Raw genomic sequence first — 17,262 nt, forward strand, 5'->3', positions numbered from 1 at the left:
GACGATATTTGAACGGAAGTTGTGAAATTAAAAACGATTTATGGTAACATAAACATAGAAATGTAGAAGGTTTTGCCATCATTCATTTCATTCAAGCTTGGTATGATTAACAATAAACAAGGCATCATCGGGTGCGTCATGTCTATCTATGTGCTTTCATTATATTTAGTTAACAATTTTCTCAGAAATATGCGGATATGAATATAATATCTTGATTCTTAAAGTTGCAATAATATATTCTCATTTAATACAATGATCTATTGCAGTCATATTTCCTTGTAATATTCTGTTTTTGGTCTGTAATATGTGGGAGATTTAGCTGATTTTCTATACATTTATCTACATTTAAGAATGGTGAAGCCTAGACATTGGACGTTAGCTGTTCATGAATTATATATTAACTTCTACCAAAACTTGCAATAACTAGGAAACACGGGGTGGTAAGCTGTTATCCAGAGGTACATGTAAAAAATCTCCCCAAACCAAATCTAATGGGTTTGCGCCGGGAGATCTTGGTGGAGACACATATTCACTACCCCGACCAATTCATCGATGTGGAATATTAAGATTCAAAAACTTCCTTATGCGTATAGGCTAATGAGAGGGAGCACTATCTAGTGCAAATCAATAATATTATCTTAAGGCTAGAAGAACATCGTTCTAGAGGAACCCATTCAACTGGTGGAAAAATCGCATCATTAAGTAAAAATTCATGTCGAAGGTGATGTTTTGTCATTAAATGAGGATTTTCTGTGTTGTAAGAATAGCTGTTTCTCCAATTAAATATACCTGACCTTGTAACTGTTGCCTCGTTGGTGAACAATATTTTATTAAATTTTTGAGTTAAAAATCCCTTGGCAACAAATTTTGAGCAAGCGTAAAATGTTATGGAAACAGCTCCTTTTTTCGCAGAATTTTAGAATTTGACGATTCGGTGATCTCAGTCGCTTCGGAAATACATTTAATTCTAGTCCCTGGATTCTCCAGTTATCGGACGAGGATTTCTTCTTCTTGATCAGAAGTGAGAATTTTTGATCTTCCATAATCGTGTTGTAAACGACACGAATCAGCCTCACTCAGTTTGTTGTAGTTATTTGAAAGTTCGATGATCTGGTTATCTATTATTGGAATAAAGTTTCAGGTACCTTTCAGCAGCGCGACGACTTCTAAAATTTATTTACGCATAAACATGGCCATATTTCTCATCTCAATATTGGTGAATTCACTTTGTCAAGGCTTTCGAACAAAGAATAACAGAATTTACTTATCACACTAATGAAATATATTGTTCGTCACTAAAAATGTCAAAAATGGCGCCCGGCATTTTATTGTTTTAATAACCTTTGTCGGAATGCAAGCAGTTAATTGATGGTGTTCATAAATCCTTGGCAATTCCCCCAATAACTTAATTGAAAATATCTCGAAAATGGGTAGAAATGTGAGTTTCTTTGCACAACACCTTTTTGATGTGTAATAATTTTGTATAAGACAATTTAAGTTGTATCGCTCTATTTTCAACCTCTAGTGTCCAATCCTCGTTTGTGTCATTATTTCCGGGACACCCTGTATATTGGGTCATGCTTCGTTTCGCATGAATTGAGTGTTGAAATGAAAAACATTCTTTAGTGTTTTATCTAGAATTCTTACAAGTTTTTTTTTATTTCAAAAACATTCATAACACAAATCGACATGTCACCGTGCTTCGAGACTTATAGAGCGGACCTCTCTCTAGTGTACCATCAGTGGTTAGTCATTCACGTCATTCACTCTCAAACTTCTATATTCTATCCATAGTTTTTAATCTTTCTACCTTTTGCATTTTGTCGCAGGTTTCTCAGCTTTCACGTTATTATCAGATATACCTGAGTCAGCATGCTATTTTCACATTTTTTTTTATGTGTATGCAAAATTAGCCGTGCATAGGAACGTTTTTGTCGATAAAATGTGGCCTGTTCTAAAAATCTGCCTGTGGACAACGGTAAAACCCTGCTGATATGTCGGCTTGTGTGCACAATAAAAAGTAACTCACAGACTAAATTTCAAATTTAAACTAAATAATAAAACATAGGAAGTTTCAGGCAAATATTAAAATTTAAATAACTTGAATATCCTACATATCAAAAACCTGAAGGATTTGTTTGAAATGGTGAGAGTTTGTGTCTATTATCGGTTGGCGGAAATGGAGTTTTTGATTTTTATTAAAAGCAACAATTAAAATTGATAACAAATTTTCAGACCGGCAAGAAACTTTTTGCAATGAACATATATTTTAAAAAAATTTAAAATCACATAAAACGGTTTTATATATAATTTATGATGATGTGGGCTCCAAATTTCCAACACTTCTCTGCACTTACCGCGTATAAAATGGCTCTCACAAATCGCAATTATCACCCCATTACTTTTTCCAATTAATCTAAATATATCTAATTACTAAAGATCAATTATCAGTAATAACGTATCCCGCAATTTGGATTACTGTAAAGTCAATTACTTAAACAGAAAAAAAAAACAATAATTGGGCCGAAAGTGTGACTATGAGACGTCGACTGATTGACGACGAGCTGTGCTAGCTGATTAATAATATTCCCATGATGTTAATTTGCTATATCATCTTGGTGTCTTCGCTAGCTTTAAACTAGCTAATCAATACCGGACGATCATTATATTTTCACACGTTTTATGTCCAACTTGGTATGGTTCCGTCCATATGTCTTCCTGTCGTACTCGGACTAGACGGACAACAGTGTCCCCACTCGGAACTCGAGGAGTGTCTGTAGTCTGCAGCAAACTCCCATGTCCGAGTCGATCTGTCGGTGTATTGCCGCCTGTATTTTTTACACCAACTACTATAACAACCTGTAATCTTGCTGAGAGTTCCCCAGTTGTTACGTTGCCGTCGCGTACGTAAGTCGTACAGTCGCACGCGCTCGTAAACGTTTTACGTAAAATAATTTCGTTAACACGGGAGCGTCAAACGTACGAAGGTGCAAATGCTGTGCTACGGGGTGTTACGACAGAGGCAAAATATCTTTTTCATGGGTTTTGGTTAAAAGCTAAACTGTAAGACTTGAGTAGAAATACACAGACTGCTGTTAATTCGCTAAGAAAATTTTCAAACTGTGATACTAGTGATATGTCTTCCACTAAGGGCGCTACTAGAGTACAACTTAGAATATAATCCTGTGATCTTATAGTATTTATGGTAAATTTTTGGATATTTATGTGCCGAGAAGCGACATGGCCAGAGGAAAAAAGTTGAGAAAGAAACAAGGTGAGACTTTATTTTTATTATTTGTTGTTTGATCTCGTTTCGTTATCTGCCTGTTCCTATTTGAACTATGTCGACCTTCAAAAAAAAAATACATATATGTTTTCTGAGTTGGTCGTGCTCGTCACTAAGAATTTCGAGGAATCAAAGTGTAATTGGTAGAACGGTAATTGATTTATTTTCAAGCACTTACCATCAGGGGTTTTAGCGGCTATGTAAAACCCGGGAATGATAATCGGATAATTATTTTTAAAACCTCTGAAAGTCCGTTAAACTAACCATGCCTCTAAAAAAAATTATTAAATCATTTCTACACGCCTATGTGCTTTCGAAATTGTTTGGACATAGGTTCTTAATGAAAATATGGCGAGAAATTTTCAAAGCTGTGTCATCTATATCTGAGAAAATCGCATTTCTTTAAAACACGCTCTAAAATGCCATTACAACAGAAGCAATGCAGGAAACTATAATCTAGTTTAAAAGGATGTAAAATGCAATATTTCAACAATATGAAGCGGCGAATTCAATACCGTATGGCTCTAATCCAGGCACTGCTCTAATTATGGTTACTTAACGATGCTCTTTAGCGGGTTCTCCATTCACGAAGGATGTTTCTCGGACTCTGTTTTTGAACTTAATAAAAATATGTGGATGAATGCAGTTCTTGCGAAGTATTTTTAATTACTTCGAGTGCAAAAACTAGAGCTTAAGCTGCCGGTCGTAGCTTCGGTTCAAATTTAAAAAAATTGCGATGAAGAAATTGTTGCACCACTGTTCATATCAGGTCAAAAAATTATTAGTGGGGAAAAAAGTAGAAATTTTCGCACTTTCCACCTTTCGCAATGTAATATATGTAGTGTCGTCCCATTGGATATGGATGCCACTTAAAAATCTATATTTGACTTTGAAAACGTGTTTTTTTCATAAGCGATTAAAAAGAAAATCGAAATTTACGTAATCGTATTTTTTCTTCGTGAGTATTTGTGAATTCAGCTAACTGGCAACCACAAATAGGTTCCCAAAAGGGCAGTGTTTCCCAATTTACCTGATTTTCCATTTCCAACAATTTCTAATAGACAATTTTACGAAGTTTAAAATGTCATTTTAAGGATTCCATACCGAATCTTACCTTATCATAAGTCTAAAATAAATATCAAACGCTTAACTAGGCAATTTATAATATATCTAAGTAAGTGACAAGAATTAAGTCTTTTGAAAGAAGGTCGTTCCTTAAAGATAATTCCTTATCTTGCCAAACAAATGTATCAGTCACATTTCGGGTTTACGAGCAGTGTTGATAATTTTTGTAAATATTGTTTAAGTATATGTCGTCTAGTTTATGATTTGTTTGTCTGTTTCCTTATTATATACTTACTGGCTCAATAGGTCTCTCTCTCTGAGTTCTAGGGATTAAAATCCATCACAAGCATGCTCGTTGTGATCTAAGTACATTAAAGAGATTGATATCGTGAAACTGTAACAATTATCAACACACTGACGCAAGGCTCAAGGCTGCTTGCAATGTAATCATCGAACTAAAATTCATTAATAAACCATCAAGACAGTTTACGCTATCCTGGAATGTTCATATATGCTTGAGCGCTAATTAGGGTTTTTATTAACTTACCAACTAACCATTTTGAGTTTTTGCAAATTTAATGATCCATAATTTTTTTTGTCATTATTTGCGAGGTTATTGCTCATGGCACTCACAAATTACAATATTTACTTTATTTATAGCATGCGCTGCCAAAAATCAGGGATTTAACGATTTTCCAGTTTCTCTCGTCGGAAATTAAGATATTTCTCCCCTAAGCACATTGCTATTCGACAAATCGTTCTTCGCTAAGCAATTTCTACCCTCTATTCCTTTTACTAATGGTTTTACGCCCTTGTATTTTTAAAATATGACTCTCCAGACCGACGTATAAGAGGGTGGGACATGATGTATTGAAACGTCTAACTGGGTTATTCCAGTTCTATTGTAAATAGAATTCGTTATTTTATTAAATTTTTGTGTGGATTTTGTGATAAAACGAAGCTTCTAAATATGAAGTATGTAGGCACAAATATACGTCAAAACATCCTATACATCTACGCGTTATTTTTTATGTCTAGAGAATGGATTTAGTGTTTGAATGATGTTCATCGATATTTATTATTTGTGAATTCCTCAATCTGGCTTGGTAAATAAACATCTCCACGTTTTATGAGTTTATCATATTTTAAATTTAATTCAGATAAAGTGTTATTTGATAATCACCAAGCTACTGACGATGTCAAATCATATGCCTGTCAACAAAGGATCCACTACGTCGTTGAAAAATCCTTAGCAATTTGGATTAGACCATTGAAACTGAATAAAGATTCGATAATAATCTATTCATAAATATATTTGTTTGCCGTATCTATTATCATTTCTATGTATGTAAATTAAAGCAAAACAAATGGAACTTAAGTGGTACTGAACTCAACTTCTGGGAAAATTCAACACCATAAATATGAACGCAAAGTGTTTCTGAATTTGCGTTGGTGTATGAGAGGTATTTGAAAAATTAGGAATAGAGGAATTTAAAAAGCAGGATCGGAAAAATCAAGCTTTTTCCTAAGGAATAATGATGAAACGTGTAAAAAATTGACGAATTCGTGGGACCCTAATTTTGTACGTCATTTGCATTCTTTTTTTAGAATTGCGTTTTAAATCTTAATCCCCCGCCCCCCCAAAATTTTTTTGAACTCTGTACTTATAAAATAACTTGGATCGACCTGAATGTGTTATGTCGAATTTAAGATTTATTTTGACTGTTTTATATATTTTCTTGTTTTTTGTTACCACTTAGTTTTTCCACGATTTTGTTTTTAGAATTTTCAAGTTTGTAAAAACACTATGAAATTAAATTTAATGCAAATGCTTCATTTACGTTACTTTTGGGCTCGATTTTGAAATTCCATTTATGTTAATTAATAGTTCACCTCAGAGTTCACTCGGCTTATTCGACCACTTATTTTTATCTTCAAAATAATTAATTTGTAAGTAAACGGTATTTTTGAAAATTTGATAAAGTACAAGTGAATTTCATGGCTTTTTGGTAGGATAATTTTTATTTCTTTTTTAATCATTTTTCCATTTTAAATGTGTTGCACTTTTTTGTGTTGTGGTGATTAATCGTCTTTGAGAACTGCGCGCGACTAGTGGCTTGCGGTTTAACTTGGCTGTTAAGGCACTTAACTTAGAATATCAAATCAATCTCGCATAAAATGACGTACTGTATATTACTAATAGTAGAGTAATACCAAGTAAGTCAATTATATATGTTACTTTGTCGCTTATCGTTTTCGAAGTCCAATAACGAGAAGCGATCATTCATTACTCGTCCCTAAATGCATTTTGCAGTGGTTACATCATTTCCCGTGTTTGACTTCGCGAGCATTTGTCACGCACGGGCCAGAAATGCATTACACACCTTTTATATATTGAACACACAACAAAATTCCAAATTCATAAAGAAAAATCATGGTTACTTATGTTATATTGATGACTAACTTATGATGCACTTGGACAATGTAGTTTATCGATTTTGAGAATATCCCTGCTATTATCCACCTCTCATTCATCATTATTTGAATGTAACTTTTTATCGTTTGTCAACTATCTGAACTCCAAGCTATTCTGTTCATAACTTGATTGGCATAATACATTTACTCCTATTGGTTGGGAAATCTGCAAACTAATGCTTTTATCGTACATTGGCCAAACTGAATACATTCACATTTTACAAATTGCTCGAGGGAGGAATTGCCCAGTAATAATTAAATGGTAACGTAGGCGAATATTGTGTATGCTAATATCGGAAGACGTAAGTCTATTGGCCTCAATCATATGGAAATTAAATAGTGAAGATAGTCGTTAACGACTTATCTAACAGGAGATTCTCAATTAATGCCGAAACCCACGATCCATAGGTGTTTTATTATCGCTAACGGGTACGATTCTCTTTTAGGATTAGAATAATTTTTCTGTAACCATGTAGAGTGTCAAGATTTCATTGTCAATTTTCGTTTTAATCGGTCATTCGTAGTTGATAAATGAACATAGCAGAAACTTTCGTGTTGGACGAAAAGAATTCGTGAAAAATGTAGCTGCCTGACCTCAAAGAAGTTCATGATTAAAATAATTAGATTGTCAATTTTCCTAATAATGAGTTTACTCGAATAAAATAGCGAAGGAAATGCATCATAACAGTAAACAATAACACATCATATCGATGCCGGAAATGATATCATCGTTTTGTTAGATGCAATCATCATCTATCACGGTACTCTGCTTATCGCGCTAATATCAGTATCATGAGTATTTTTACGTTTATTTTAAATAATAATATTTGAGGTACATAGAACCTTCCAAATGCACACCATCCAAAGCCTGTGTTTGTGTTAATACTAATTGCAAACTGCAGATTGTTTTGTTCTCAAAATGATCTTTTCGTTTGGAAGCTTATTAGATTATCACGTTCTTCCTGTTACAATTTAACGACCAAATTGCTGGCTTAATGTTATGGGTTTTACTGGTTGCTTTTTAATGATAGCCATAGGGATTTCAATGCAATGTATTTTGTTTAAGTAATTCACTCACTTCAGACAGCATAAATCGAGGCATAAAGCTTCTTTACAGTACTCAAGGAGTTTTAAAATAAATAATAATCATTGCACAAAGAAGGTAATTTGAATAATTTTACACCTACCGAACACTTTTCTGGCTCCGAACAACCTTCTTGTAGCCCCTCAAACCTTCGGGCTATGTCTGCGTGAAAGGAGATGAAATTATGCGATACAAAACGGCAGAAAAGGACCAAAAACATCGGTGTGGTTGGCAGACCAAAATTACAACGTGAACACCCTTGCCCACCATAAATTAAAAGGCTGTAATAATCATTTTGAGATTGTAATGTCCGATAAACGGAGGATGTTCAGAATTATGGCAGCTACGTTCCGAAATTATGTGAATTGTTCGATACTTGAAGCTTTGAAATTTTCAAGTGCTGCATTGCTTATGTTTGATGAGCTGAAAATATAATGTGCGTCAAGACGTTTCAGCGATCAAGTTGAATGACTGAGAGTTGGGACTCTACCAAATTCTTGTCCAGGTGTGGGGGAATTTCAGAACATAGCATTTTGGTTCAAGGTGTCGGGTATAATGATGTATTGATAATGACAGGCGGTGACCGGTTATAAACAGTTTCATTTTTATGACAAATTTATTTTTTTACTCTTTGTTATGGTCTTCACAATGTATTATCTTCATACTAGGAGATAAATTTAAGGGCAATAAATTCAATGTTACTTTGTTTCGATCGTCAAGATAATGGCAGTATACAGGAAGTTCCATAATTAATGTAACAAGTAAACGACGACCTCAAAAGTTTTAAATTTAATGTAATTTTTCAATTTTGATGCAGAAGGTAGATTGTCGTCGAGAGTCCTTTTTATATGTTTAAAAGCTTGAAGGTAATTAATTTGCGTCATGGTGTTCTCATAATTTGAAATTTGATTTAAATATTAGATACGTTCACTCTTTCTATGTGAATAAAGTATACCAAAGAGTAAGTTACTATCTCAAATTTTGGATACCACATTTTAATTTTGAAACATTTTTAATTTTTAACATTAATTTATCTAAGTTAAATGAGTAAAAACTGCTATGCTTAAACTGAATTTCCAATGATTTTATAGTTAATTTTTTAATGTTAGCATGTTGTGTTTTTAGGAGTGTACCGGGAGGTTCAATGCAAGGATTAAAATAAAAAATATTTTAATTTTTGGAGAAATTAAGATATTCACTTTGGTAACGGAAGCATTGAGGTAATTTCTTGGGGGATTTTCTTGGTTTCCTGGAAAAATCGTATTTTACAATACATTAAACAAATTAAGCTAAAATCATTTGTTCCCAAAGTGACCGAACTAAACACGAAATATGAATTTATGTTCGTTTACGTACCTAAAAGTGATGTACGTTTCACTAAAACTATAAACAAACTCACTAAAATTATTTATTTATTATATGAATTTTTGTAGCTCGCTAGAATAAAAACAAAGATTTCTAAATTGTAATAATATTTATAAACAAACTGCCTTCTGCAAAAAAACGAGCTTTAGTAGGCAACCAGCAGCAAAGTATACAAATCACAAAGTCAAGATATGAAAAGAACGATATTGCGTCAGTGGTAATATTTATTCTGTTTAGGTAGATATACCATTTTTCACTTTTTTTAGATGTATTTTTTAGGTTTTTCAAACATTCTATGCATCTTCGAGACATTTGGCCGTTATTTCTGGTTTTTTAAAATGTTTTTTGCACCTTTCATATTTTCTGACAATTTTTAACTCTCTCATTCGTACACTGACCTCCCTTCAAATTTCATGTTATTCTCTAGTATACTCTGACATTTTCTGCGATTTTAATTTTTGCTGAATTCTTCAGTCAGAAGTCCTTGAATATTAGGTTACGATATTTTCTGGTTTAATTACAAGCGAAGAAAAGGAATTAAAACATTTCATGCTAATTGAATCCAGCTACTGGGATACGAATCGGTAAGCGTTTTCATAAGGTTGGAAAGTTTCCGAAGGGGGCCCAGATTTGGAGCTACGCCCTAGGGGTGAACGTGTGTACAACGTGTAGCGACTGGATCGGGGCCTTCACAACGACTGATTATATCGAGCCTGCAGAAGAGTTTCTGGAAAATGCTCTGGTGTAGTTGTAAAACCAGATGTTGTTTTGAACCTTGGGGGGGATATAGGCAGGAAATGACAAGTTCTATTCCTCCATAATCAATGAAAAATCATTATTTAACTATATATTGCTAACGTAGTGAGAGACCATTATCATGTAGATTTGTTTTATTATATGGTTGCAAAAATACTTATTTTCCACGGACCATAAATCTTGCTGCGCCCTTTTAATTTCATTGAGACTATCGATAGGAGTTGGTATAACCATTTCCTGGTCCGGCTTACCCATAAAGTGCACAGAGGAAAGACTAAAGATAGTGGTTGGCTAGTTCAATAATACCCTAAGTTCAGCGGCGCCAGGCATTATTATCATTGGTGTCTACCTTACTATAGAAAGTAAGTAGGTATCTTGGAAAATACATTAAATAATATATCCCTAATTTTAAGGAATGGAGACATGTGTGAAATGTTTTGAGAACAAGTTTTCCTTCGGCTATATACATATATATTTTTTACTTTATATACTTCATAAATTTATGATGTTTTCTTCTGCAGCATTCCCAATTTCTAAAGTTACGTCCTTCCAAAATGTTCTTGACGGACCCACGAGATGCTATTAAAAATTACATCAATTCTCGCTTAATTGGAAAAAATATCAACTCGAGAAAATTGAAGCTCTACTGCCATTACAAAAATAAAATGAACCATATATTTTTTATTACCTTAAATACAATTATTGACTAATCCAAATATAATCAGCAATCGAAGCAATAACCATGTATCATATTTTCTAACAGATTCATTAATTTCTTGTCAATTTCCACTTTTTAGCATATATTTACTGTAACTCCTTGCATTTCCATAGATTTTTTGATATTCTGATCGGTGCAAACGTTAAAAACTAAATAACTGTAAATGATTGTTATCTGCCGATGACGTCTTCGGACATGCATACCTATGTGATATAATATATCTCAGGATCTATCACATCCGCCGTTGTAGTTAAAATAAGCAAAGAAGCACCTGCGCTATTTAGTGCTTTCGTATTTATAGACTGTTAGCTACTGGTTGTGGCTGAGAATTTTTTTTTGGTGATTTTGTTTTGTCTCATCGTAGCTCCTACACGCTCGGTCGCGAGCGAGACTCACACATCACACTGCCAACTTTAAACTACGGTCGTATATTTTCCTTTTGCATAAAAGTCATAGAGCAACGGGAACATCCTGTAGAAGATTTATGACATTTTAACTTTAGAACGTGGTATTTGGCGGAAGACGTGTGAAAAACTTACAGAAATGGTGCTGTGGGTATTTGCGAATAAGTTGTTAGGGAATTCAGAAGGGTTTCAGAATAAAATTTTTAAGTTTGAATTTTGGCTATTTTTTTCCTATTTGCCCTACTAGACGGCAACTGTTTCATCAATTTTTTTGTCAGTACGGACAGGACTTCCACTCTTTAATACCTAAGAGCCACTAGATCGATGCACTGGTAACTTTACCTGGAAGGTATTGCTATAGAAACCAAAAAAACGACTTACACTCTGTCTTTATTTCAAAGTTTCCAGGGATATTAACGTGTCGGTAAAATTGTCAGAACTTTGGTCTTTTGGTCCTTGGGGTATAAGCTACTCCTGGAGGGTGCTTAAAATTCTGCCGTAGATTCGTTCATAACATTTAAAATATGTCGCAAATTTCGCCAGCATCTTGAAAATTAAATAAGTGTTGTAACTCAACTTTACTAGACTTACATAGCTCGTCGAGATCGCAAATTTTTGATCCCAAGGGCCTACAAATTCTGACGACTTCTTCTTCTAGGAGTAGACCAAACTAATCAGCATGCATTTTTTAAATTTTATAGTCTTCGGTTCGATTTTGAACCTTATTATGTAAATACTACAAGCTGAAGCTGAACTTTCTTGATATGGTGTGCGAACAATTATTTGTCTTTATTTCAGTTCCTCTACCCACTGCTTCCTTCAAGGTTGCCAAGTTTTTAAATGCATCTGTGTCACGAGATCATGCAAAAACAGCACTGTTTTTTTTTATAGTCTATCTTAATAGTTTTGTAGATAAAGTCGGATATTACATGTTTTATTTTTACGAAACGAGAACGAAGTCTACGTTAAAACCAATTTCACTTCAATTCGTCTCTGGTCTCAATCCCATTTCCTAAATGTCGAGTCTGTCCCATTCTTTTCCATTATCAGTCGATTTTAATTGTTCTGAAACTTTGCAGCAGCTGCTCTTTGAGGGGGAATTCGTAGAAACCATCTCAGGATTGGAATTGTAATTGGATTTTCGCTGATTATGGAGGACGACGCGAACATTCCCTCGACATCCATCTTAAAGCTAGATTCGACAAAAAAACTCAAAAAACTAATTTAGATGGGAATATTCTTAAACAGAGAATTTATAATCAGAAAAGGTAGCAATCTTTGAAAAGACAGCAACTGTTGTGTCTCAGTAAAATTGTAAACAATTCAGTAGGGCTGTGCACTTTGTAGAGGTGTTGAGATGGAATGTCATGAAGACTATTTGACATTTTTTGTGTTTTCGTCCTTGTTTTGCCTCCACCTGATGACTTCTACCAATTTATGTACTTGAGGAAATGTCAATTTCGAAGTTATTTTAATCACTGCGTCAAAAAACTAGTTACATTAATTTATATTCTATAACTTTACATAAAGTTATTTATTATTTTAAAATATTAATAATAACAACCAACTTAATAATATGGTACAGTATTTAATCATATTTTCTGACACTCATAGATTTAAGTGCATTTTGCAGGTAATTTTCTTAATTATTTCATCACTTTTCCTTCAGCGATTTACTCCCGGTCTTACACCAATTATTTAAGGTTTTAAGTAAATTATAATCGGCAACATCGCGTTGATGCATCTTCTCTAGTTTTTTTTCAAAATAAAACGTGTTTGGGGCGCCAGATGAAAAAAGGTCAGAAGAAGGCCGATTCGGAACGGGACCATGGGGCGCAAACCTAAATCATTTGTACCTCTGACACTTAATTAAAAGTGAAGGTATTTATGCGCGGCTCGACCAGAGGCGTACCAAGCATTTAAATATTTTAGATATTTCAGTTCGGTACCCACATTTTCGGTCAGTAATGAATATAAATCGTAAACTAACCTACACGCACTCAAACTACCGACTACGCACATCCTGTGACAATTACAAGTTATTGCGATATTGAACGATCTATTTTTAGTTATTTTCGTTGATAAACATAATAAAACAATTCAGGTTATTGTTTTAGATGATTACCGAAAATAACTCTTTAAAGTCGTCGTTAAAGTGTTTGTATCACGTGATTGGTTTGTGGCCAATCGAAAATCGAACAGAAAAATGGGTAATCTCTTGTTTTGATTACACAGTTTTGTATTCAAATTAAGCGTGTCTGATGCGCAACCTTGAGTGTTCAGTAGTTATCTTTGCGTGTAGCAAGGATTAAAACTAAAACTTGATTTTTTATTATAGTTCCGAGTGAGTGTGTTAATTTGTAGTACACTACTTCTACACTTTATTTTTCTACAACTTCTATGAATATGGTTTATCTACACCTTCAACTAACGTATTGTTTCGTTTCAGGTAATGTTGATTCGAGCACTGAATCGTAATGGTTTGATGGAGATAAGTAAGTGTAATAGTATATTATCCACCAAGGTTATAAGGTCATCATTATGACCCTAACATCTAGTTTAAATACTGAAGCGCTCAGCGCTGATGGATCGAACACGTGAGGTTCATTGTATAAACTCGATGTGTATGGAATTTTCCACTACTAGATATTATAACATTTCAAGAAAATTACCTAAATTGAGTATAAATTGAAGCCAAAACACAAAAGGGGGACGGGTCATGAACTATACCGTTGATGGTGGCGTTTCGTTTTGACATTTCCATGGCAACTGTAATCAAATAACAACAGACATAAATGAACTTTTTCGAAAATACAATTTTTAAATAATTTTATAGCGATTTCAAAATTGTTTTCTTAATTAGCCTGATAGTTAGATGGGCAAATCTACAATTGCTCTTTCCAAAACCAGTATAATTCTATAGAACGGTCATACCAAAAACAAACCATCAGCAAAAATGGTTTTTGACAACCAAAATATTCCATAGAAAATTACCTTCATAATTATCGAAAATTTCGTCGATGAAACTTTGAGACCCTGTACCGCGCAAATTAGAGATTTCCGAACACTAGTTCATTAATGAAACTAGACTTACTTATTTTACCAATACTTTTTGAGCAACCGTTGTAATTTTACCTTCAAAGTGAAGTCTTCGGTCCCCGTATTCTCGAATATATTTTTTTATGAAAACAAACTTTCCACACTCATATGCGTGCGAGAAATGGCACATTTCCGGACGTAAAGAGGAAAATAATGTTTTCTTCATTTCAACAGCTTTAACCTGTTGCAAGCTGCAAAATAATTTGGAATTACGTGTTTGTCAGTCAAATGGCCCTAATGTCCATTTGTTTGCAGAAGATATTAGGGACCCTTTCACGCCTGTATACTCGTAAAAGGTGTCTTAACTTGTTAGCAATTGCCAGTTTAACTGATATATTCCTGTGTACAATCTATACATTGTCCCGATTTTGAAAAATCCACAATGTAGAAATATGAAAATAAACTGTGGGTGTTGCGTACAGCTGTTTCACTGAATAAATAATTTCCCATTCATGGTTTCTTGTAAATTGCGTTACGTTTATTTTTCGACGAGGCGTAATCTTATCTTAATTGCTTTGGAATTTCAAAGACCCCCGTTTATCAGTTCCTAACAAAACGCATTGTACCTTTACAAAGAGATCATCAAGTCTTGAAGCCGTTTTTGCCCATTGATTTCATAAAGTAACATTGAACAAGAATTTTCTAATCGTGCGGCAAAATCGACGTCCGACGCGATTTCAATGTTGTAAAAGTTGTGCAGGAAAATATTTATAAATAGTAATCTAATGTTCAATGATAATGACATTATTAGAGCTATACAAGCGCGTTATGCAAAACAGCTGACACACCTGTGGTCGCAGCTGCGGTAGATTCTGATTTTTCCTTATGATGCGTTGCCAGCGAAATTCCAGTCCCTGCTGAATGTAAGTCATGCGTTCACTTTGCCATTCGGCTGGTATGATTCTTTGAATAATGCAATTCATTTGCGATTTGAAAAAGCATAATACCGGCTAAGTGGTATTTTATTGGAATCAATTAAGGAATGTAATTTGAAGGAAATTCCATCATAAACTCTGCTGTTAATATTAACGGTCATTCTGCGTGCTAGTGAACTAACACCAAACTGCCCTAAGGGCACCAGATGACGGTTAACTGATTTGAGGAATTATAGCTTTTAAGGTTCTGCTCCTATTATTTGATCTTCGCTATGCAACTCCGTGACATCGTTATTAAAGGGATTGATATTAATCGTAAATCGTTTTATATAGAAAAGCCGAAGGAAATATTTATTGGTTTGCTAAACGGTGTTGGACTTTTGAGATAAGTGCGCTTATCCGATTTAGATATCGTTCATCTCAAAAGAACCAAGCAACATTACAAAATTTTACCCCATTTTAGGATGTTCTTTGAGATCAGTTTATTTACTAATTTTAAGTATATTTCATTCCAATTTTAAGCTTGTCGTGATTTTAGTTTCACGATCTTATCGTCTTCTCTTTTGGTACTTGACTGGACTCAATTGTTGACGACTGTCTAGTCATGTTGAACTTGATTTCTAATTAGTTTTAACCCTTTTTACGGCATTTATTCCTTATTTTATCTCGTTTTTGGTTCGATTTTCGTTCTAATTTTTCAATCTGGAAGGGAGCTACATGTTCTCTTTCACCATTTGTCTAACGTCAACTTATTTGCCAATTTTAAGCTTTTGTCGAAGCATGACCAGCTTTAAGTCCGCCATTTGATAAAGTTTCATCGTTGAATTTTTAGCCCCGATTTGAGCTCTGTACCTTTCAAAATCCACGCCCTTGTTCATTGTTTAATCACAGAATTCTAGTAAGAGGAAAGATGAAATTAGAATGGAACTGGGATCACACGAAAGCTGAGTTAAAATTTAGGCGAAACCTCAGATCAAAACAATTAAGTTTCAAACACATCAGCCTCGACACGTCACTGTGACGCCACGGGACTGATGTGTTTGAATCGATTTTTAGGCGGCTAAAATTAGGAAAAACTGAGTAGTTTAGTAGCTAGTTGTAGTAGTCGAAAAACTTAATTATCAATCTGTAGTTTGGCAGCGAAAATCGTTCTGTGGAATCTTTGCCAAATGTGTTTGTTTAGGAGGTGAGCGTGCAGAACCGAGCATCCCGAGTATTTTTGTAATAAGTATGAATTGTGCACACCCCTTACCATCACCTCAAAGAAGAAGGTAAATAAGAAAAACATAAAGGACCTCTTTGTTGCGGGCTGCGCGTATAATGATCTTTTATTCAGTAGTGGGCCCAGGCGAGACCTCAGACACAAGGCGCCACAGGTATCCCAACAGTTTTTAAGACTGCCAGTATTTCGACTTAAATTATCAGGGGCGCGACCCAAAATTAAATCTGATCAAATAAAATCTTATCTAATGCTTAATTCCAAGTCGGATCTACTAATTAAATGCTGTCTCCTGGCGCTGCTTAAAATCCGGAAAGTTTCTCGAATAACGTCGGGAAGCGTCGAAGAAAACAATCTTGTTTACCCTACCAGGGAAACGGTAAAAAGGCCCCAACATTTGTATCAATTAATTTAGCATCTAATTTGAAATAAATATGGTTCGTTTGGAAACAATTTGAAACCAAAATCGCATTGGTACGCCTATGTTCCGAACCCAGAGAATTAGATCGGGAAGAAGATATGTGTCCGAGACTGGGGAGAGGATGAAACCGGCATATGGAATCTTGATATGAAATCCGAGCTGAGGTTGACTTGTAACATTTTTACACATTAGGGATTTCAGAATTCTTACCCACGTACTTAAGACACGCTAAAGTTTTTCAGTTAAAAGACGACTACATGCAACAAGGTAAATAGGGTATTTAGAGAATGGTGTCGGTTTGATACTGATACTCGTTCTATTTGAGTTGACGTAATATATCGACTCGTACAACGAAAATGAGATATACTTAAGTGCAAACAGTCGTCAATAATACGACGGCAATGTGAAATCGATGTACAATCATAGTAGATTTATTAGCTTTGCAAATAGTTTTACCCTCTAATACCGTGTGTATCAGATTTGTCTTTCCACATT

The 17,262-nt window shown here is 34.4% G+C and overlaps 1 protein-coding gene across 8 annotated transcripts in view; it reads left to right on the forward strand.

Moving 5' to 3' along the window:
* Positions 1–17,262, forward strand: part of tkv (thickveins) — a 93,009-nt gene that overhangs the window by 57,554 nt on the left and 18,193 nt on the right. For 4 of the 8 annotated variants that reach the window (XM_066281836.1, XM_066281840.1, XM_066281839.1 and 1 more), the window contains exon 2: positions 13,603–13,648. The exons of 2 other annotated variants lie outside the window; for them this stretch is intronic. In XM_066281836.1, the coding sequence (XP_066137933.1) occupies positions 13,603–13,648 (46 nt within the window). Of the gene's footprint in view, positions 1–2,827; positions 3,275–13,335; positions 13,364–13,602; positions 13,649–17,262 lie in introns of those variants that run through there. 2 more of the 8 variants (XM_066281842.1, XM_066281843.1) reach the window with 2 other exon arrangements.

The sequence above is a fragment of the Euwallacea fornicatus genome, chromosome 4, assembly GCF_040115645.1.
Source record: "Euwallacea fornicatus isolate EFF26 chromosome 4, ASM4011564v1, whole genome shotgun sequence".
Lineage (NCBI taxonomy): Eukaryota > Metazoa > Arthropoda > Insecta > Coleoptera > Curculionidae > Euwallacea > Euwallacea fornicatus.